Genomic DNA, 22,148 nt, shown 5'->3' with positions numbered 1-22,148 from the left:
TCATAGCAAAGCTACATTTTCAGCAGCTATTACTCCAGTCTTCAATGTCAAATGAATTATTCTAATATGCTGATTAGCTGTTTTCACTGTTGAAAAAAATAATTGTGCTGTTTAACATTTTTGTGGAATCATGATATATATTTTCATCAGGACTCTTTAATAAATAGAAAGTTCAAAAGAACAGCATTTATTTTATTATATAGCATTTAATATATCTCTTATGAAACAAAGTGTTCTTCATTAGGATGTAAACCGAATCACACTAATGACTGCAGACTCGCTGGACAATCAGTCATTTATTTTCATTTCCTCAGTGCTCATTCATCTGCTGCTGGATCTGCTCCCAGAAAACCTGTCTGAAGCGATGTGCTGATTTCTACGGTTCACTTAATCTTGAATGTGCATCATTTAAAAATATGGGGTGGGGGCAATCCTGCCTGTCCTGTTTTTGTTTCCAGAACAGTACCATCTATTGGACAGCATGCTGTGCTTCGTTTCAACTTCTCTCTCTCCTCACACCTTCTCAGTGCCACTGTTTAACTACATTCCTCCCACCTCCACAGTCCAAACATGTCCAGTCGCACCAGTCTGTTAGCGGCCGACTATTCATCACAGCCTCTCTAAATAAACAGCTGAGGTGTTTGAGAGATGGCCACATTGAGGCCACTCATTGCTCGTTCACTGGAGGAAAGTAACCCCAATTACTCACATGAAGTAATTGCGTTTTCCTCTCGGATATATTCACAAACCCGAATCCCTTCACCTTCACATCTGCAAATTGTTCGGCTCAAGTTCAAAATGAATTGCTTCTTTTTACTGTTATAATGCTTTATTGAAATCCTTCTATCCAAGGTTGTCTCTTCAGATTTGTGAGCTGAATGTTAGGGGGGAAAAAAACGCATGAATGAAATGCAGACTGCTCATGCTGTCAAACATTTATTTTATGATTATTTTAAAAGATAGCTCAAAGCTTATGCAATGGTAAAATCTAGATGAAACTATAACATTACAAACAAACAAATGTAGCATTAAAACCTCACCGCTTCCCAACCAGCCACACTTCAATGGTCAGTACCGGCTGCTGGAGCAGTTTAAAGCAACTATTTATCCTCGGTGTTAAGTTACACACAATGCCTGTTAGTGTTCTCACAGATATCAGACTGGCATCAGTGCTCTCTCCCTCCCACCGCTCTCTGCCCGCTCCCTCTTTGAAGTAGGGATGATTGACAGCCAGGGTTGCTCCTTGCCCAATAAAGATTGGGTCATCAGTAGTGGATGGCTGCAGATGGCATATTTCTCATAATCCGGTGTGTGGATCTTTCTCTGTACTCTCAGCCACCATGGCAGCGCAGCTGAACACAGGACATAAAGCTGTCATAGAACAGCGTCATCATAAATTCACAGATTTACCCATTACAGAAGCAGGGCGTGAAATCATTGAACTGCTTCAGAATGTAGGCAATGTTCGAAAATAAAGCTGTATCTCTGTGAGGAGAGCTTTCACCACCTTTATATTGATATAGATCAAGTGTTTGAATGAAATTGATCAAAAGTGACAGTAAAGATATTAAAGTAAAAAAATCTATTCTTTTGAACTTTATATTCATCAAAAAAAAAAAAAATATTGAAAAAAATATATAATGGTTTCCACAAAAATATTAGGCTGTATCTCTGTGAGGAGAGCTTTCACCACCTTTATATTGATATAGATCAAGTGTTTGAATGAAATTGATCAAAAGTGACAGTAAAGATATTAAAGTAAAAAAATCTATTCTTTTGAACTTTATATTCATCAAAAAAAAAAAAATCTTGAAAAAAATATATCATGGTTTCCACAAAAATATTAGGCACCACAACTGTTTTCAAAATTTTTCCAAAGTTTTTTTTTTTTCCAGCATATTAGAATGATTTCTGATGGATCGTGCACTGAAACCTGAAGTCGTGGCTGCGAATTCAGAATTCAGATTTGCCATCACAGGAATAAATTACATTTTAAAATATATTACAATAGAAAATTGTTTTTATAGAATAGACTGTTTTTAATGTATTTTTCATCTAATAAATGCAGCCTTGGTGAGCATAAGAGACTTCTTTTCAAAACATTAAAAAATGAAATGGTTGAACGGTAGTGTATACTACTAGGCTAATTTTTGTTTATGATACAATATAGAAATCTCTTGAGATAAGAGACAGGAAAAATTGCACCAGACAACCTGCATTTAAATGAACATGTTAGGCAGGACATGTAACCCAGCACTGATACTGAAGCAATGTGCTGTCAGGCATTTTACACTATACTGTACACTAATACAAAAACAACACAAAAGTGACGCCAGTTAGCCTCCCCACTAAGAAAAAAAAACTGTGCTAAGTGCTGATGCCTTGAGCAGAAACAGAAATAGATCCTCATTAAAAACCTCGAAATGGAGCGTCTGATGGGGCTTCCCCATTACATGGACTGTCAAATTGGCGCCGTGAAAGTTTGGCCACATCCTTCAAAAAACATCAAGGCTTGATATCTATAAATGACTAGTAGGAGTGGTTTAGCTTTCAATATGTGATTGTAGACATCAAGAAAAGGAAAATAGTTTGTGTTGATTACAAAGTTACACAACTGATCTGGACTGGTCTCACTCAGTCCACTGTGGCGTTTTTGAGCCTTCGCGGAATGTGCAGCCAAAACTCTTCTGCAATAAAAACGTGTAACTGAATACACTCACTAATCCAGCCAAGACAATCAAAAGCATACATCAGCTGAACCCTCAGTCACTTCCCACTCATGGCACAGCATGATATTACGGGACGGAGTCTGGGAGCAAGAAAAGACGGGACTTATTTAAGGGTACCCACTCAAAACTTCACTATGAGAATGTGTGAGGGAAAGAGTTTCCCAAGTTGGACTGTATATTGTGGCTGTGCTGTTTGGTGCTTTTGTATCAAGCATCTAGATCAGAGATGTAAGATTGATTATGGGTGGTCGTGTGGGAGGTGAGTGGGAGGGGTAATTTAATGTGACAGTCCTAAAGAGAGCATCAGTTAGGCCAATATATATATATATATATATATATATATTTTGCTTGTACTGTAATTAAATAAATTGTAATTAATAAGTTGTTTACATTTAATTTTTTGACTAAATTCTGAATTTGTTCTTTTATTAAGTTGTATTGTTTTATTGTGTGTTTACATTTTTAAACTGCCAACTAGCAAAAATATTATAAGGGAATTTTCGTTTAGATGTCAGAAATCACAAAGAAAAAAAAAAAAAAGCTTTTTGAATACACAAAATTATTCTCTGTAATTGGACTTTTGTGTGACAACTAGCCCCAATCTGCCCTACTTTCTTTTCTTTATTCACAAGCATGAGCAACACTAAAATCTAGACAGCGGATGCTCCATTTGTATCAAATCACTTTGTCGCAGTTGATTCTTTATAAAATCGATTTACCACGCCCTTACGAAGCACAATTGGTTTGGATGTGTCCACGGAGCCAATCAGAAACCCCTGACTGACCCGTCCCGACAACAAACCACCATGCTGTCCTGAGATCCGGCGTAAGGTCCCCAGGGTTCATCATCTGTGCGCACGAGACCCCATAAAACAACCTTCACGGTCTCTGCAGTTGGGTTCTTCACTCAACAGGACAAAGCCATGAAAGCATGAAAATGGATGAAAAAGGCGAGATGCATTTTGACAAACTGCAACTTCTGACATACTGAAACCAGCATGATTCCACATAAGCTGAAGACTTCAGAGAGGAGTTATTAGCTACCTACACTGTGAGGATGAAGTGATTATTGATGATGACGTTATGAAATAACCCCACAAACAGCGCAAGTTGAGAGAATGGCGTATCACCACTTTATACCGGCCAGTCCTACTGACCTCACTATTAGTTCGATGCTTGGACAGCAGTCCCAGTTTTTTCCTGTTGGATACGCGAAACAGCTTGCGAACGTGCTCCATAACTCGGTTCGTCTGGCGCTCAAAGACGCCGCGTCTCCAGCGCACCTCTCTGTGGAGACCAGAGACCCTGGACTTGCACCTGAGGATGACCCCGTGGTTCACCTGGAAGTCAAGGAACGGTGGGGGCAGTTTCACAGAAGCGGCACGGAGATGGTAATAACAAAGTCTGGAAGGTAAGAAGGTGATTTAACCAAGACCAGTCTCTGCGAGGAGTGTTTAAAAAGAGTTTTTTGAAAATTTGCATGGACGGCAATGAGCTATTACTGTTCATGCTGTTTATTTCTCTAAGCGTTAGGCTACTATGTATTTTGACTTGAACACTTGTAAACGAGTAAAACGTCTTTTGCTTCTCTGAGGCGCATGTTTCCAGCATTCAAAGTGCGCTGCAGCGGCTTGGACAGGAAGGCGAGGTACATGCTGCTGATGGATATAGTCGCTGCTGATGACTACAGATATAAGTTTCACAACTCTCGCTGGATGGTGGCTGGAAAGGCCGATCCAGAAATGCCCAAACGAATGTACATCCACCCGGACAGTCCTGCTACCGGGGAGCAATGGATGTCCAAAGCTGTGACCTTTCATAAGCTCAAACTGACGAACAATATATCTGACAAACATGGATTTGTGAGTATTTAATATCGTAGATGCGATTCACAATTTATGGACGACTTTTAGTGTAAATTTCTCCTCAAAATAATTTCTCTTTTTTTTGTCACCAATAAGCAAGTAGCCTAAGTTAACAAGCGCTACAACATTAAACAAGTTGCATGTAGCCTAGCGAGCAGCACATACAAGTTTTTTTTCTTCTAAATTTGTGCTAAAAAAAAAAAAAGATTTAAAAGTAGGCCTAATTTTGTGGAATTTGAACAGAAATGTTTCTTTTAATTATTGTTTGAAAAAAAAAAAATCATGAAATGAGTATGCAAAATGATTTGATTTTGTTTTGCAGACCATATTAAACTCCATGCACAAATATCAGCCGAGGTTTCATATCGTTCGAGCCAACGACATCCTCAAACTTCCTTACAGCACATTCAAAACCTACGTGTTTCCTGAGACAGAGTTTATCGCTGTGACAGCATACCAAAACGAAAAGGTGACAGATTCAAATGTTTCATCGAAGACACAAACCACATATTAGCCTAATAAAGTTGTAAACAATTTTCAGACATGTGGTATCTTCATTAATATGTTACCCTTTACAGATAACTCAGCTGAAAATCGATAATAACCCATTTGCTAAAGGATTCCGACATACCGGAAATGGGAGACGAGAGAAAAGGTATTTTTTCTTTCAGAAATTTATTTTCAGATTTATTTAAATTAGATTTTAAAACCTCAGATTTCCAGTGTGAACTTTTGAGCAGCACTGTCTGAAAATAATCATTTTATTATCCACTGACATATGTATTTTTCGATAATTAGGAAACAGATGATGCATCAGAGGTGTGATGTGGCACTGAAAAAAGCCAATGTGTTCACAGACGACTCGTCTTTTGACCAAAGTTCATCAAATCCTTTAATTCAAGAAACGAATGTCCTTACATCAACTTCAACAGGTGTTCGGTTGGGATTTACACTAAATCTATATTTATACTTTATAATAATCTATAATAAATGTCAAACTGTTTATTATTGTAAACAATGTTATACTTATGTATACATTTTTATACTTACGATATTAATTAATTTGCTTTTATTTTCTGTTTTATTATTGATATTATTCTTGTTATTCCTAACACACATTTATGAGATATTTATTCTACAGATACGAATGAGAGTGACCTTGATGGATATGGAGATGAGAACGAAAGCAATGAAGATGGAAAGCATTCAATTTCTCAAGATGAGCAAAATTCCACAGAAATCTCAACAATGGTGCAAGAGTCCAAGGGCATTTCAAAAGATGAGATACAAGGAGAAAGGAACATGAGGGTCAACAGCAAAGAAAAGCATAGTAAAGAGGGTACTGAACATTTAACCTTGGATAGAAAACATGCTGAACAACACAAGTTTGCAGATGGTGTGACTGACGTTTCTCAGAAGGCTTCGCTCACTCGGCACTATTGCATCCCCACTCCTGGCCTAATTAATTCTCTGTGTGTGCCGCCACATGTCTTGTCAAATTTATGCCAGTTTAATTATGTTGGAACACTTCCGTTTTTGGCATCTGAAACAACTGGTCCTTGGTTATCTAGAAGGTCAAATGAAGGGGAGGGTCAAGATTACACCACTTCAGTCCCATCCTCACAACAAAGATTTATTGGCATGCAGCAGCACAGAACAACCTCTCAGGTAGGTTGATAATTTATGATGTAAGCCAATTTAGTTAAATATCACTATAAAATAAATAGAAATACAATTATTTATTGTAAAACAAAAATAAAAAATGTTGCTAAACAAAATATGTTGTTTTATTGACTTTAACTTGCATGTAAAAATTTGAACAACAACAACAAAATTAATTTGAAGAAAAAAATAATAAAATAATGTTTTGATCTGATTTTTTCAGGGTGTGCTTGTCTCAGCATATGGAAATGTCTTATCTTTTCCAAAGAGTTATATGGCCACATCTGCTGCCACGTCCTCTGCTGTATCATGCCAGGTTCAAGGCCCACCCTTTTTCAGCGCTAGCCACCGATCCCGATGCAGACCCTACCCTTTGCCAATGTGGGTGCATGGCCGAAAAATGCCACAAACCTCAGTTTTTGTACCATATGGTGAAACTGATACAAATGAGCATGCTGGTATTACAACTCCTGGATCAGCAGCAGAGTATAAATCAAAACCTAATGAGGATCAAAACACACCGTGTCGGGATCTCTAGAGATGTCTCTACAGGAACAACAACAAATTCAGCTGTAATGATGTGCATTATGGTATGCTTAAAGTCTATGGTATGTATCAACTGAAGATCTGGATTAAAAATTAATATATACTATTTATTCTTTAGTCTTTATCTGCTGTGTAAAAGTGTGAAAAATGTGTAAAATACATGAAGTTGCAGAGCAACCATTAAATAAATTTAATACGGTTTTTCTGTGTTTTCCTCCTTGTTTTTTTTTAATCATTGAAAGTAGTCATATGACTAGCATACATCTCACTTAAGCATATTTTAGGCTATAGGCAATATCTAACTGTTCTAGCAATATCATTTGAGTTGACCTATAACATTTTTCTTCTTTTATCACTATTATAACAATTTCCTCATAATCTCGATTTCCTGAATATCAATTAAAAGTTAAGCCTACATTTTTCACCTAAAATTAGGTTTATAATAAATAATATATATTTTACATTAAGTACTTGTATTTTACATTTACATACCTCAATCCTTTTTCATGTGGCCAAAATCTCTATAATGGTCATCATTTCACCACAAGAGGTCACACATGACCGTATGATGGAACCAGATCTGCTAGGCTACTGAATAATAATACAAAAAGTTCACTCAGGGTAGGGGGCTTAGTTAAAATGTATTTAAAAATTATATAACACATAGGCCTACATACATTTCAAATGATGCATATATTAGCCTACATTTTTACAACTCTAAATAAAATGTATACAACCCCAATGCCTAAGTGTGCCCTATAATCCATAAAATATATTGGAATCCAAAAACCTACTAACTTAATGTTAGTATCAAATCAAGTAGTCTACCTTGAAAAGAGTCTGGTAAAAAGAGTCTCAAACTGATCTCAAAAGAATTATCCCATTAATGGGCTACATTTGCAGCACAACTGACGGCGAACTTTAATTCCACCAATGTTTCATAATTTTAATAGCAAAATACTGTTTATATATAGTATATTTACGTATTTCTTGATATTAATAACACCGAAAATAAACATGAAATGACGTAACGCTACACAAAATAACGTCATCACCATGCGCCGCCTGTGTTGTCTATTGTACAGCTCAGTTTTAGCTTGTTTACGGGTAGCAGAATAATATGGTACATACTCGTCCACAATACGGTACATAAGTCGCATATTATGAAATAAAACCGCCAGTAATATGTCGACTGGCATTTACAGATGTAACTAACAAAATCACGCTAAAGTAGCTGCAGTCGCGTTCATTAGCCGGAAGATTATTTAGCCGATCAGCTTAACTGCTGTTCAGAAATCATGCCGCAGATTTCAGTCAACTATATTTTATTATTCGGACAGTTCTTGCTGCTCTTCACAGTGCTGCTTTTACAGAGTCTAGAAGGGATTCACTCGCAAAACTCAACCGAGCCACCCGGAAACAGAGTAACGACCAGCAAAACAGTTCTGATCAGCGAACAGCCAGAAGAAAAAGTGACGGAGAGTGTTATAACGTTACCTACAGAAACATCAAATCACACGGAGCAGTATGAGTACAGCCCTCCATCCCCTGTCGTCCTCTGTCGATACCTGTGAGTAAACATCTTTATGTCTTTATGAAGCACGCGGCCTGTTTCGTGTAAACATCACCGAAGTACAGTCCAGTCGTCACTGGTATATGATATCTCGTGCTCGTGTATCTTTTTTTAGACCAGAGGAATTCATATTCTGTCAAGATCCAGTCGATCACGGAGGAAATGTCTCTGCCTTTCAGGAACTGGGCTATGGATGTGTAAAGGCAAGTACATTTTTATTGGAAATATATGTTGCACTAAGAATTTGCGTGCCAAACGATGTTTATAGTCAAGCTAAAAACTTAAAACGTATATTTTCTTGTAGTTTGGCGGTCAAGCGTACAAAGATGTGAACCATACACAGGTGTTTTGCACGGCACTGGATGGCATAGAGTGTGCTGGACCAAGGGAATTTCTCAGAGGCAATGAGCCATGCATTAAGTAAGTGAAAGGGTTCCCACTACTGGAAATATAATATAAATTAATAGATCATATTTGGCAGAGGCTATGTGCATGTTAAATTCTTTACACAAGTGGAAGAAAAAGTTTTCTTTTCACTAGGTGCTATAGTGATTTAAAAAAAAAAAAATTAATAATGCTATTACTATTTTATTGTAAATAGTAGTAGATGCTATTTGCAGCTCAGTGTGTTGTAGTACATTATAACACAGTAGGATTGGGGTTTATTTTAAGTTTGACCCATAACCTGCTGATCAATAGAGGTGTCCTTGAAGATCCAGGTCTGCGGTCAGTGTGCCTCATCAACGTGAGGACATCAAATCCAGTTTCAATGATAGGCCTATTAAATACCCATTAGGCACTTTATTTCCACTTTTCAATTATTTTTGTTATTTTTATTATTTAAAATGAACTCCTCTCATGGCTGATAAGGAATTTGAGATTTTGAGATGTGTCAAAAGATAAATTCACTATCATTATTTTGTAACTGGCTCAACCAGATCAGTGGTGGGCAGAGATAGTGTATATGGCTTTTGCCAACAAAATGGGCTATTTGCACTTAGTGTTAGTAAAAATATAATTTGTTTAGTCATGGAATTGTCTATAATAAATATGCATCTTTCTAGTCATGGTCAGCTGGAAAATAGTTACTGCTGATCTTGACTGCTCGCCATAGAAATGTTCACAAAACTGGCTCACAAAATAGTCTGAACAATTCATTAGCGAATTGGTCTTATAAATCTTTATTCAGTAATCACAATTGACTAGAAAGGTCATGGGAAATTAAATGGTCAAGAACGTTGGAACCCTGCTAATAGGGAATAAAAATAAAAAAAACATGAGATGGAAGCCAGTTACACAAAGCCTTACATCACTTTTAATTTCTATACCACAAGAGGGCAGTGAAGTACTGTGGATCCCAGATTCAATGTACTGTACTTTATGCCGTTAATCTCAAGACTGGCCTTCAGTAAATAGAGCTGCAGCAATTCACAAGCTTTACAATAAACATAAACTTTGACACTATTCCCACTATTAACTCTTTTCCTTTGTGATTTATTAAGATACACAGGACACTACTTCATCACCACCCTACTGTACTCATTTTTCCTGGGGTGTTTCGGTGTCGATCGGTTCTGTCTCGGGCACACTGGGACTGCGGTGGGAAAGCTGCTTACCCTGGGAGGTCTTGGCATCTGGTGGTTTGTGGACCTCATTCTCCTGATAACAGGAGGCCTGACCCCCAGCGACAGCAGCAACTGGTGCACTTTCTACTGATTTAAGAGTTGTATCCGATTCACCTTTCTCATGCTCACAAGTTATATTTAATACACTGTCTGCATGTGGGCTTACATGGGCCTTATCTGCCATTTATTATTTGTAAAATACTGTTCTTCTTGTTTCTTTTGTAACGTGTTTATGTGAAGCAGTGTTGTAAATAAATGTCATCTTCAAAGAGTAAAACTCTTAATTGATACATCAATATTCATGATGATCTGATTGTGATCTTTTTATTAAACGAACAACATAGTCGTCTAGGAAATTAGTCAGATATTTTCAAAATGCACTACACTTGTCTTTGTCCTTTACTGTTATATGGTCTTTCTGAACATGCTCCCCATTACGAAATGATGTTTAAGATCAAATCAAGTTTTGTTTTCAGGGCTGGATTGCAGACTGTGCCAAAACAGCTGCAGAGATGTTACAGATCTTGTTTTAGACTGAATACCTACAAAAAGCTGTCAAAGGACAGATGCTATGAAACAGCTTGCAATTAAAAATACATACAATAATAGACTCTATTAAACATGCATCCTTTGGCAGAATTCCCATGGCTTTTTTCACACACCATTCAAAATGCAATTTGGTGAGAAACTGTTAAAAGTATTCTTTTTATTAATTTCATCTTTCATGTTCTGTGGCTTGTGTGTTTCTTGTACATTATGTATTATTTACTGATGGATTGGACTGTTGGTCTGCTGAAAAAACTAGGCACTTGGGGATATGTTGCAACACATCCAAGTGCATTGCTTTAAAACAACATGTGCTTATAATTCAATAACCAATTACGCACAATTTTTGGCTTAGATAAAATCATATGGGTACAAAGACTTGTTTGACTGGTGAAAATGACTCTATATTTGAAAACAATTGAAAGGTAGTAAGTGCATGCGATGTGTACGTTGACCGTGTGGTGGATTAAAACCTGACAGATCAGCTTTAATGTTTACATGCACAACAAGATAATTCTTTCAAAACACAGTGCTTGTTTCTAGAGCACCAAATCAGCATATTAGAATGATTTCTGAAAGATCATGTGACACTGAGGACTGGAATAATGACTGCTGAAAATTCAGTTTGGCCATCACTGGAATAACGTCCATTATAAAAATATATAAACATAGAAAGCAGTTATTTTAAATTGTAATATTATTTCACAATATTACTGTTTTTACTGTATTTTTGATTAAATAAATGCCTCGATGAGCATAAGACACTAGAACAGTAGTGTACTGGCACTACACTCAATCAGAATTATATATACAGAAGAACAATACAATCTTAACAAGACTTAAGAATAATTGGCCTTGACGCTTCATGATAATGTATGCTATTAATATAATGCCCTTTTCAAGTAATGCATGTTTGTGGATAATATATTGTTTGGAGGTATGTAGATGTAGCACCTTAAAGCTTTATCAGTCCACTTCGTCAGGAACCACTGTTAGTGTGATTTCTTCATTAGCATGTCGCACCACCAAAGAAAGAACTTCGTTTGACTGCACAGCCTGACTCATGTCCTCTGTAGAATGCACTTGGTTGTCCGTTAATGCTGATTATCACATCTTGGTTGACCAAGCCAGCGCTACAAAACAAATTGCAATATGTGAAATGTTGTGATACTCTTCGTTATTCTACTATTCTTGTATTGTGAGTGTTAATTGCACAAGTTAACTGATCAGGCTTTGGATCTAAAATAAGAAAGCAATAGAGAGTCCAAGGTGTTTGTCTTTAATTATCTGTAGTTTGTTCAAGTGGACAATGCGCTCGAAGACGACAGCTGAATCAAACGTTTCCACATGAAAAGATAAATTACCTAAACATTTAAATTCTGTCATAATTTAAAGTATGTTTTGTTACCAACATTCTATTACGTTTCACAGAAGAAAGAAAGTGGTATAGGTTTGGAATGATATGAGGGTGAGAAAATGACAATTTTCATATTTAGGTGAACTACCTCTTAAAGTTTCAAATGACAGACACTTATACAAACAAACAAACAAAATACCACAGGAGGAATGTCATCATAGGACAGAGGTGCTAGAGGAAAAATATATTCATTGGACAAATATGTAAAGGCCTTTATGGTATATGATGAGGATATAAATCTTGATTTGACTAAAGGTTATGATAGTATGAAAGGAGCCTCTGGGCCTAGATGAGTGAAGAAAGAGGTGTGGTTGCGGTTAATCGGGAGGTGCAGGCAAATCCCTTTACCTGAAGGCAGCTGTCCCTGGAATAACCTCATACACGTACACCCCAGAGCTCACATCTGGAAAGTTGCTCTCCTTCTCTCTGAGCTCCCTAATCAAACTGATGAAACAAATATGATAATAAAAAAAACTATAAATGTATCTTTATATCTATCTATCTATCTATCTATATATATATATATATATTTATTTAAACAAGTACAATGTAAGATGTTTGCATGTACATATTTATATGTACATATACAGTATATACCATTAGTAAAGCCATATCAACTTGAAATACAGCTTTTTTGCTTATACTAATGCATTGTTTAATTCCAGTTTTATGGTGCATCTGTGCAATGGTTTTTACATATTTTCAAGTATCCATTGTGCACTATAAATGGAAATATTTTTTATTGCAAAGCCAGATGCTTGCTTGAGCCTGAGGCTCCTTCAAGGACACATGTTGTGTTTTCCTTTACAAAGATCAATAGAATAATATAAACCACTGCAGGTAATTTGCCCAGGGTATACAACATTTCCAGATGGAAGCAGACATAGAAACAGTAGACGCTGCACAGTAAGGAACCATGAATACCAACATTGAATGTTGCGCATATAAAAACAAGAGGGATAAAAACAAATAGGGATAAACAAATCAGTAGCAGCTGAGAGAGAGAGAATTATGTTCAAAATATACTTAATGCCAAATAAGAGACAGGAGAATAAAAGGTTCTTACCAAGTTTACAAGAGGTCCTCCTGAGTTTCCATACTGTGAAAGAAAACATTAACATTCTATTCATATTCATGGACACACAGCTAAACTACCTATATTGATAGTGTCTATATGTCGAACGGTTACATTTATAATGGCATCTGTTTGAATATACTCCATATCAGAGTTCTGTAGGCCAAGTTAATGACCTCCTCGGTGGGTAGTGCTGATGATACCGGTGGTTACTGTGTTTTGAAGAGAAAACGGGCTTCCCACAGCCACTACAAACTCTCCTGGCCTCAGTTCTGATGAACGACCAAGTAAAAGCACCTGCAGGGGAGTCTGTTTAAAACAAAGAGACATACTGTGTTATTCATGTAATACATATTTTGCCAGATTCCTGATTTTTGTAAACAAAGAAAAAAAACCCCGTCCCCCTTTTTTTTTAAAGTTGTTTTGACCAATGAAACAATTGAACACAATTAATGCACAAATAAAAAATAGCTTAGGCTTTTTATATAACTAATGTTTGTACTCCAAACACATGTTCAGATATAACAGTTTAAATGATGGCTGTCATAAAATTTTTTGAGGAAGCACCCCAAACAATGTTAACTTTTGACAGAATTAAAAAAATACATTATTTAAGCCAGTTATTGTTAACTAAAAACTATAAAAAGTTTGGTAAATGAAATAAAATATTAAAATTAAATGAAAAACATGAAAATTAGAAATGTGGCTTTGGAAACCAACCTGAAAAAAAAAAAAAAGCTGAAGTAGTTTACTAAAAATACTAAAAGTTAAATAGAAATGTTACAAAAAAAAGAATTAAAAATTAAAATGAAATTAAAATGAAAACTGAAAATATAAAAATAAAAACTAATTCAAAATATTAATATAACACTCTCTCTCTCTCTATAATGCTGATTCAAGCATACATTAAATAGACATACATTTGTAATATACTATTTATGATTTTAGCTATATATTTTAGCTATAACATCTCAAATTATGAATTATTTTCCTTAAGTGAATGTAACGTCAGGTGACATGTTTGTTCATATGTTGTTTGACGTATTTCCGCCGTTGAATCTCTGACTGGGCGATTACATTAGAGGAAATATAGTTCAGTATGTTGGTAAGTTGAACTGTATCTTTTAACATTCAATATACCTTCTTCTGACCTTCATCCATCACGTTTTGTACTGTAAATAGGTAGTTGCAAAGTAGAAAGACTGTTGGACTGCTTTTATTGTTTGGATTTCTTAATAACATTTACACATTTTGTTAGTGGGTACCTTTTTAATAGAAAATAACACTTTTAATACTCATGTTTTTCCACAAACAACTCAATTAAATTCAATTCAATTCAAGTTTATTTGTATAGCGCTTTTCACGATACAAATCATTGCAAAGCAACTTTACAGCAAATTAAGTTTCTACAATATTTAGTGGTAGCTTATCAGTGGTGACTGCAGAAGTTTCATCTGGTCTTGTTGAGATATATAGTTGAGTATCAGCAGCATAACAGTGGAAACTAATCCCGTATTTTCTGATAATATTACCAAGGGGCAACATGTATATTGAAAATAGCAGAGGACCTAGGACAGATCCTTGTGACACTCTGATAATTGAGATGACTCCCCATTTAAATGAACAAAGTGGTACCAATCGGACAGGTAGGATCTAAACCATCTTAAAGCCTGCCCTTGACAAACAACTCATTGTGATCTCCAACTCAAAATCACACAGCCGCGACAAGTCTTTTTCAGAGAAAAACAACTTGACTAACTTCTGTGCTGTCACCTTTTTAGAAGACACTAATAAGTTTCCTTGAAATGTTTGAAGCCAGCAGCCAGTTTGGGCCTGAGCTTGCCCCTGCCTGCCTGTGCTCTGTAGGGTGCATTTTTATGACTTCAGGCTGATGCACCAGGCTTGATTACCGGGGCTTCTGAAGCAGGACGCCTTTACACTCCGTCCCAACCTTGACTCTGCAGGCTACTGCCGGGGGGGCTGAGCACTGCAAAATAACAGATTGCCATCTGCCTCCCCAGCACTTCTTCTCCACTTTTCTCCTCCTTTTTGAAATCACAGGCAGCCATACACAGTCTGGGACTGAATTAAAGTGATTACCAATCATTGTGCTACATGCTGTTGCTATGGTCTGGGTTATGGCGAGACGTTATTGTTGTTGGCAGAGGATGCTCTACTCTGCTGATCAAGGCTTGTCTTTATAGACGTCTCAGGAGTTAGGTGGTTCTAAATCAGTCTGAAAGGACTTTTTTTTTTTTTTTTTACTCTTTGGGCTGTTTTGTATTTCTGCCAGGAGATATTTCAGGGCCTTGTGCTGGTTCTGTTTACAAAGGCAGGCTGTCAGTGGTGAATAGACATGTTATCTTGCATGGTCACAAGCGCACAGCGAAAATAGGCGGAAAATTGGAATTCGTAAGACCGAGACAAATTTTCTCCTGAGAAAATCAGAAAACAAATTAACCATGTCAAGAAGCAGAATCTAATTTTTGGTGGCACAAGCCCTTGCTGACTCCTGAAACATCTGCTGGACTGTCTCCCCAAGATTAATTTACTTCCAGCAGCTGTGATGCTAGTCGCTGATGATAAACCAGTGGATCTGAGCAGTAAAATGCAAAGACAACATTTTTTCCATGCAACAAAAGGTATTTTGACCATGAACTTAAGACCTCTGGAGGCTAGTTTTTGTCATTGGTTAAGTCATTTATCCATGTCCCCTGACCAGGTTGTGGACATCTTGGCTTACTTACCTCTGAGTCGATCTTAATGAGAGCAATGTCTAATTTTTGATCCACATCTTTGATTGTGGCATCGTAGAGCATGCCATTTTTCAGCTCCACTTTGATATGTTGCTTATTGGTCAGTACATGTGCATTCGTGATGATCCACCCGTCCTCTGACACTATAAACCCTGAACCACTGGAAACAGGGACGTCTTGGTTGGAAAATGGTAGTCTGGAAGGAAACATTGGGGAAATAGTTCCTTGGTGTATGAGTTCATAAAAAATGAGTTTGTTGAGAGATCTCTAGGATTTGAAGCACAACATTTTTACAGGCATATTCCAACTTCTTGTCTGTACTTTTAAACATTCTGTTCATCAAAGAATCCTAAAAAAAAATGTGTCACGGTATATATTTTTAACATAATAAGAATAAAAAATGTTTCAGCATATTAGAATCATAGAAGGATCATGTGACACTCAATACTGGAGTAACAGCTGTTGAAAATTTAGCGTTGCCATCACAGGAATAAATTACAATAATTACAATAAAAATTGAAATTGATTAAAATTGAAAACAGTTACTTTAATCATATGTTTTACTGCATCAAATAAATGCAGCCTTGGTGAGCATAAGAAACTTCTTTCAAAAACACAAAATAATCTTACAGACCTTTGAGTGTATAACATCCTTTTTAAACTGTGCTATGAAATGTAACAACAAATGTTTATTGTAAATGTTTAGTGGTGATGACACTGTGCATATTTTCTCACATAATTATATACTAAAGTTTAATTTATGCAAAATGCAGTAACAGTTATCTTGTAACACAGTAATTCCAATCCAAACAGCAGTTTACATACTTATTCTTCTCTCATTTTTGAACCTCTGTCAAAACAAGCAAGCAAAAACTATTATATTGTCATAATTGAATCACATATGGAGAGTTCATTCTGTGCCAGCTAAGAATACCAAGCATTATAACCAGCGTGTCACGCTGTGCTCAGCATCTAAACAACCAACACCATCTGTCCTTACCTACTAAACAGTTCTAGATGGACCACTGCAGGGGCAATCTTATCCACCACATCTGCTATGAAGTTAAATTTGTAGCGCATGCTGCTTGGATTTCGAGAGCCTATCAGAACAAAGATATCAGACAAAAACAGCTCAAATTACTTTAGAAAGTAATAATTGCCTGTTTTTAAATAGAGACCAAACCAAAAAACATGTGCATAAAACATGGGTTGACAACTTTGCAAAATCTAAAACGCATTATCAATGTCACAATGTTGCTCTTCGACATGTTGCACATCAACAATAGTAACGTGTGGGCACAAGCTATGAGTAAAGCAAACAGCCCTGTGGAGCTCTTTTCTTCACCCTGCTACCTGAAGGCACTGGGGGAGAACTTGTCACACAGTCTCTGCATAAATTGATGTTACATGCTTATCTCCAAGTCTGTGGCAGCTGACAGCAGCCTTGCTCCTCTGAGAGAAAGTCAGGGTCCCGACATTGCATGTACAGGTTTCCCTGGGGTAAACCACAACAGGTAAACACAAAAATATTTCTATAATGAGAAATGAGAAATCATGACAGTAAACCACAGATGCAGTGTCATAAAAAACTGTCTTAATAAATTAAGACGTCATTGTTTAAATCATATTCTCTCTTACTTTTCTGCCAAAGAAACCAGCACAGTTGATGCTACATATATGCAAATTTGCACTGGATGTGGATAAAGGTTATGTAATCCATATGTTATCACTTGACGAAATCATTGTTCCCTTGACTATTTTTTATATATATAAACAAAAAAAAAACATAATGCAACCTTGAACTATTGATTGAAAAATATGTTAATGTTCGTGTAAATAAAAATATATGGAGGTGAATATATATTTATATGTGTGTCATTTTTAATATTAGTGTAATTCTTATTGCAAATTTTTCAAACATTTACATATTTTTCAATCAATAGTTCAGAGTTGCATTATATATGTTTTTTGGTTTTAAATAATATACTAATGTCTTTTGAAAACTCATATTATTTTCTTTCTTCTGTGTAAGATAAGAGTCAAAGTTGTTCTTTTCCATACAATGAAAATTAAAAGTGACCATGGCTGTCAAGCAAGAGTTTCAAGGCACAATTTTCAGTGAATAACTTAAATTGAAGCTTCCTCCATTACAGCTATTATATGACTTCTGAAGACTTCGAATACAGTGCATGTGTCATGTCCTTTATGAAGCTTGACAGACTCTGGTCCCCATCCACATTTACTGTCTAGAAGAAAACAGCTTAGAGGTTCTCCATGGAAGAATGAAAGTCATATGGGTTTTGATGACATGAGGGTGAGTAAATGCAGAATATGTATTTTTGGGTGAACTATCCCTTTAAAAAGTAGGCTTTAATACTAACTTATTAATTTACATATACTTCTTGCCTTCTCTAGAAAAAGTTCCCTCACTGTTCTCATATCAGCTGGAATGATTCTGGTGTCAGTGGTGTTGTGGGATTGTGTAGAACTCAAACACTGATCATTGCCGCTAGCACCACCTTCATTTATATAGAAAACAATAAAAAATAGTTTCTCAATGCAGGACTATTTGTACTAACACTGTAAGGGGACCATTTGATACAAGCATTTGTGTGTCAAATAATATCTCAAGCTGTGAGAATGAGAAAAGAACACAATATGATGACGTACATTCGTGCTACAAATGTAGAAGTGGTGGAAATCACCCCGCAGGTATTATGGCACGATAAAAAGAAGGCATTTAAAAAGGTCAATAATAATCTCTTGTTCTAATATGATAACATTTTTGGTAGCTATAGCAATATAATTTCAAGGTTTCAGTTCATCTATACAATCAACATGCTATGACGATACTGATGCTCAAAAGATGTTCCATGATTTGGCTTGTAACAACAAATGACAAAGAAGTAGTTGACATTAACAACTCCTCTGCTTTCGCAATATGCAAAACTGCTGAATGCCAGCACTGAAGTGCTGAAAAATGAATGCTATCAAAGTTCCCTTGACATTGAAATAGATTTGAAATGCTGCACCTCTTTTACTGCAGAGGTTTGTGGCTTAAGTCATAAATCTATAATCACATAAATGCCTCTTATTTTTTTTATGAGGGGATTCGGTTGAATTTTGCATGAAGCTGTAAAGTTAAGGTGTGCTCAATCAAATCAGATATGATATGCCCCTTCAATGACTTTTTGATTTGCACCTCAGTATTGCTAAACTAAGTATTTCAGTGATATCTGTGCTAGACATGGCATATGTGAAATATGATAAATATGCAAAAATCTGGTTTTAAATGTGTAATTCCTGTAAAGCAGCAACTTAAAATAATATCATTCCTGTGTTGTCTGTGAGTTACAGCTTAAAAACATTCCATCAGGATGGAAAGAACTGGCTTTTGTTAAATAAAATGAATTTTATCTGAATGGAAATTAGGAACTAGACCACAGTAAATTTATGAGCAATCAATCATTTGTTTTGTTTTAAATATTTTGATTAGGGAAAGGAAAATAAACATTATGATTACGACATAGCAATGTACTGCAAAACAGAAATCCCTCAAATAAATGATTATGCCCATTGTGATCAATAATAACAAATACTCACAAAGACCATTTCCCATATATGTCACGCGTGCCTGTGACGTAGGAGATTCCAATAAACAGGACTTTAATGAACAGAATACCAGGAAAGCACACGTAGCACTGGGGTAAGACGTACAATTCCGGACCAAGCTAATTCGGAAACACAGGGTATATATATTCAGAACGGAACAAGGAAATCAATGGGACACAGCTGGGATCAAAAACACAATCAGGGCAGGAACAGGAAGACCAAATAAGGACATGGAAACACATGGGGAGCAGAACACACAAAACACGGAACAGAGTCTGACATTACTCCCCACGTCCTCGCGCCACACTACATCCAACGGGGAGGGGTGTGGGCGCTCTGGTACCCGTTCGGGGCGCCATGGCGGATCAGGCAGCTCGGGGAGCCATGGCAGAGCAGGCAGACTAGGAGGCCATGGCGGATCAGACAGTTCAGGAGGCCATGGCGGAGTAGGGAACTCAGGAGGCCATGGCGGAGTAGGGAACTCAGGAGGCCATGGCGGAGTAGGGAACTCAGGAGGCCATGGCGGAGTAGGGAACTCAGGAGGCCATGGCGGAGTAGGGAACTCAGGAGGCCATGGCGGAGTAGGGAACTCAGGAGGCCATGGCGGAGTAGGGAACTCAGGAGGCCATGGCGGAGTAGGGAACTCAGGAGGCCATGGCTGGACGGCCTCCTTGGCCTTGGCCTTGGCCTCACCCCTCGGCCCGGCCACTACGGACGGACCCATACTAGAATATCGTCTTTAGAGGCCCTCCGTAGGCCTAACTCGGGAACAGTGGCCCTCCATGGGCTTGACTTGGGGACTGGAGCCTTCCTTGGGCTGGACATGGGAACTGGAGCACTTTTTGTGCTAGACACGGGGACTGGAACCTTCTCTGGGCTAAACTCGGGGACAGGTGCCCTCACTGGGCTGGACTCTGGGACTGGAAACCTCTCTGGGCTAAACTCGGGGACGGGAGCCCTCTCTGGGCTAAACTCGGGGACAGGAGCCCTCTCTGGGCTAAACTCGGGGACTGGAACCCTCTCTGGGATAAACTCGGGAACAGGAGCCCTCCGTGGGCTAAACTCAGGAACAGGAGCCCTCTTTGGGCTGGATTCGGGGGCTGGAGCCCACACTGGAGCTAGCTCTGGGGCTGGAGCCGACCGCCTTCTCCTCCTTCGATTCCCCTTTAGGTTCGGGGTGAAAGGCGTGGTCGGCGGGCTTGAGAGAGGAACGGCTGGCAGGCTTGACTTCGGAGTGGCCGGCGGGCTTGACTAAGGAACGGCCGGCGGGCTTGAGAATGCCGCGGCCGATGGGCTTGACTTTGGAGCGGCCGGCGGGCTTGAGAATGCCGTGGCCGATGGGCTTGACTTTGGAGCGAATACCAGAATACCAGGAAAGCACACGTAGCAATGGGGTAAGACGTACAATTCCAGACCAAGCAAATTCAGAAACACAGGGTATATATATTCAGAACGGAACAAGGAAATCAATGGGACACAGCTGGGATCAAATAAACACAATCAGGGCAGGAACAGGAAGACCAGATAAGGACATGAAAACGCATGGGGAGCAGAACACACACAAACCACAGAACAGAGTCTGACAATATAGGCCTATTCTAAGACGATTCATAGTTTGTTACTTGTAAATACACATTTAAACAATATTTTACAGTAAAAGTTATATAAAAGTAATATAATAGTTGTCTCTATTATTTTACAATATTTTACAGTAGCTGTGTTATTGGTTAAAATATAATACTTTATTGCTAGGTAACTTATCACAAACAGGTTTATACTGTACAGAATTTTGTAAAATTATATTTTAAAAAAAGTTTTGGCAAAACGTTATGTTTTTTTTTTTTTACGACACTTTCTGTCAGTTCGTCAAATTACATTTGATACATTACTTTTAATATAAATTGTTGCCTCTGCTACAAGGGAAAAAACAGCTAGATCGCTTAGATTGTTATTAACTTCTGTCAAGTTGGCCAGGTGTTATGAACACCAAAACAAACAGTTTTTCTTCCCTCACCGGTCTCGCGGGGGCCTCTCTGGATGAAAATGACAGCAGGTATGCCGCTCATCTCATCCCGTCTGTTCTCCGCTTTCAGTCGACAGACACTGGGATATGTTCTCCCATTGCTGCCGCACACTGGGTCCTGGGAGTCACACACACACGTGCCACGCGCGCTGCTGCGATATTCACAGGTCATTCCTTGACCGCAAACTACATGCCCGCGATCCCCACAATACTCCCCCTCTCCCGCCGCACACACCGTGCAGCAGTCACATCTGTCCTTCACCACGCCGAAATAACAAGACTTTAGAGCAGATGAGCAGCGGGAAAGGTCGCACACATTAGGGCATGTAGTTTGTCTCGTCCGCAGATCACGCGCCTGCAACACAGAGGCCATGAGAACACAGGCCAGCAGTCTCCACATGATGAACAATAATCTCACCAATCGATGTAAGGACCGATGGAATTTCAGTTTCAAGTAAGCTTCGCTTTAACAAAATCAACAGATGTCCATTTGCTTATCGTCCCAGTGAAAATGTTCAAGTTAAAAAAACACCAGTTGCATATTGCTGAAATGTCATAATGATGCTCAAGTTGGGGCTCGTTGTACGTACACCTCTTTATGAACAACAGCACGTTGGAACGCAGCTCTTCTGAGTTTGGATATAGTTTGGGGTCTTCAGGAAAGGAATTAAGGGAGGAGCTCAAAGTTTCTCTCTGTGCCTATTAGTCCAACAACTCAT

At 37.9% G+C, this 22,148-nt stretch overlaps 2 protein-coding genes and 1 pseudogene across 2 annotated transcripts; 2 read left to right on the top strand and 1 right to left on the bottom strand.

The window, feature by feature from the left end:
• The first annotated feature begins 3,568 nt into the window (after window positions 1-3,568).
• LOC107709835 (T-box transcription factor TBX3-like) lies at window positions 3,569-6,821 on the top strand. Its single transcript, XM_016514460.1, has 7 exons — window positions 3,569-4,140; window positions 4,324-4,591; window positions 4,917-5,063; window positions 5,173-5,249; window positions 5,393-5,526; window positions 5,736-6,262; window positions 6,480-6,821. The coding sequence occupies exons 1-7, from the start codon at window positions 3,848-3,850 to the stop codon at window positions 6,792-6,794; spliced, it is 1,761 nt and encodes a 586-aa protein (XP_016369946.1). The 5' UTR covers window positions 3,569-3,847; the 3' UTR covers window positions 6,795-6,821.
• A 1,026-nt stretch (window positions 6,822-7,847) lies between these two features.
• On the top strand, window positions 7,848-11,061 carry LOC107709865 (TM2 domain-containing protein 2). Its single transcript, XM_016514519.1, has 4 exons — window positions 7,848-8,372; window positions 8,491-8,578; window positions 8,680-8,795; window positions 9,878-11,061. Exons 1-4 carry the CDS (start codon window positions 8,101-8,103, stop codon window positions 10,089-10,091), a joined length of 690 nt encoding a protein of 229 aa, XP_016370005.1. The 5' UTR covers window positions 7,848-8,100; the 3' UTR covers window positions 10,092-11,061.
• A 703-nt stretch (window positions 11,062-11,764) lies between these two features.
• The window catches only part of LOC107709828 (serine protease HTRA1-like), a 14,513-nt pseudogene continuing 4,129 nt past the window's right edge, over window positions 11,765-22,148 (bottom strand).

The sequence above is a fragment of the Sinocyclocheilus rhinocerous genome, unplaced genomic scaffold (genome assembly GCF_001515625.1).
Source record: "Sinocyclocheilus rhinocerous isolate Xijiao unplaced genomic scaffold, SAMN03320098_v1.1 scaffold926, whole genome shotgun sequence".
NCBI lineage: Eukaryota > Metazoa > Chordata > Actinopteri > Cypriniformes > Cyprinidae > Sinocyclocheilus > Sinocyclocheilus rhinocerous.
This window is presented reverse-complemented; position numbering and strand designations above follow the sequence as displayed.

Excerpts from the sequence above, each read along its gene's own strand:
- LOC107709835 (XM_016514460.1), top strand. The coding sequence starts at position 3,848 with ATGGCGTATCACCACTTTATACCGGCCAGTCCTACTGACCTCACTATT. Across the intron at positions 4,141-4,323 it reads GTAATAACAAAGTCTGGAAG|GCGCATGTTTCCAGCATTCA; the intron begins GTAAGAAGGTGA and ends TGCTTCTCTGAG. Across the intron at positions 5,250-5,392 it reads AATGGGAGACGAGAGAAAAG|GAAACAGATGATGCATCAGA; the intron begins GTATTTTTTCTT and ends TTCGATAATTAG.
- LOC107709865 (XM_016514519.1), top strand. The coding sequence starts at position 8,101 with ATGCCGCAGATTTCAGTCAACTATATTTTATTATTCGGACAGTTCTTG. Across the intron at positions 8,373-8,490 it reads GTCGTCCTCTGTCGATACCT|ACCAGAGGAATTCATATTCT; the intron begins GTGAGTAAACAT and ends ATCTTTTTTTAG. Across the intron at positions 8,579-8,679 it reads TGGGCTATGGATGTGTAAAG|TTTGGCGGTCAAGCGTACAA; the intron begins GCAAGTACATTT and ends ATTTTCTTGTAG.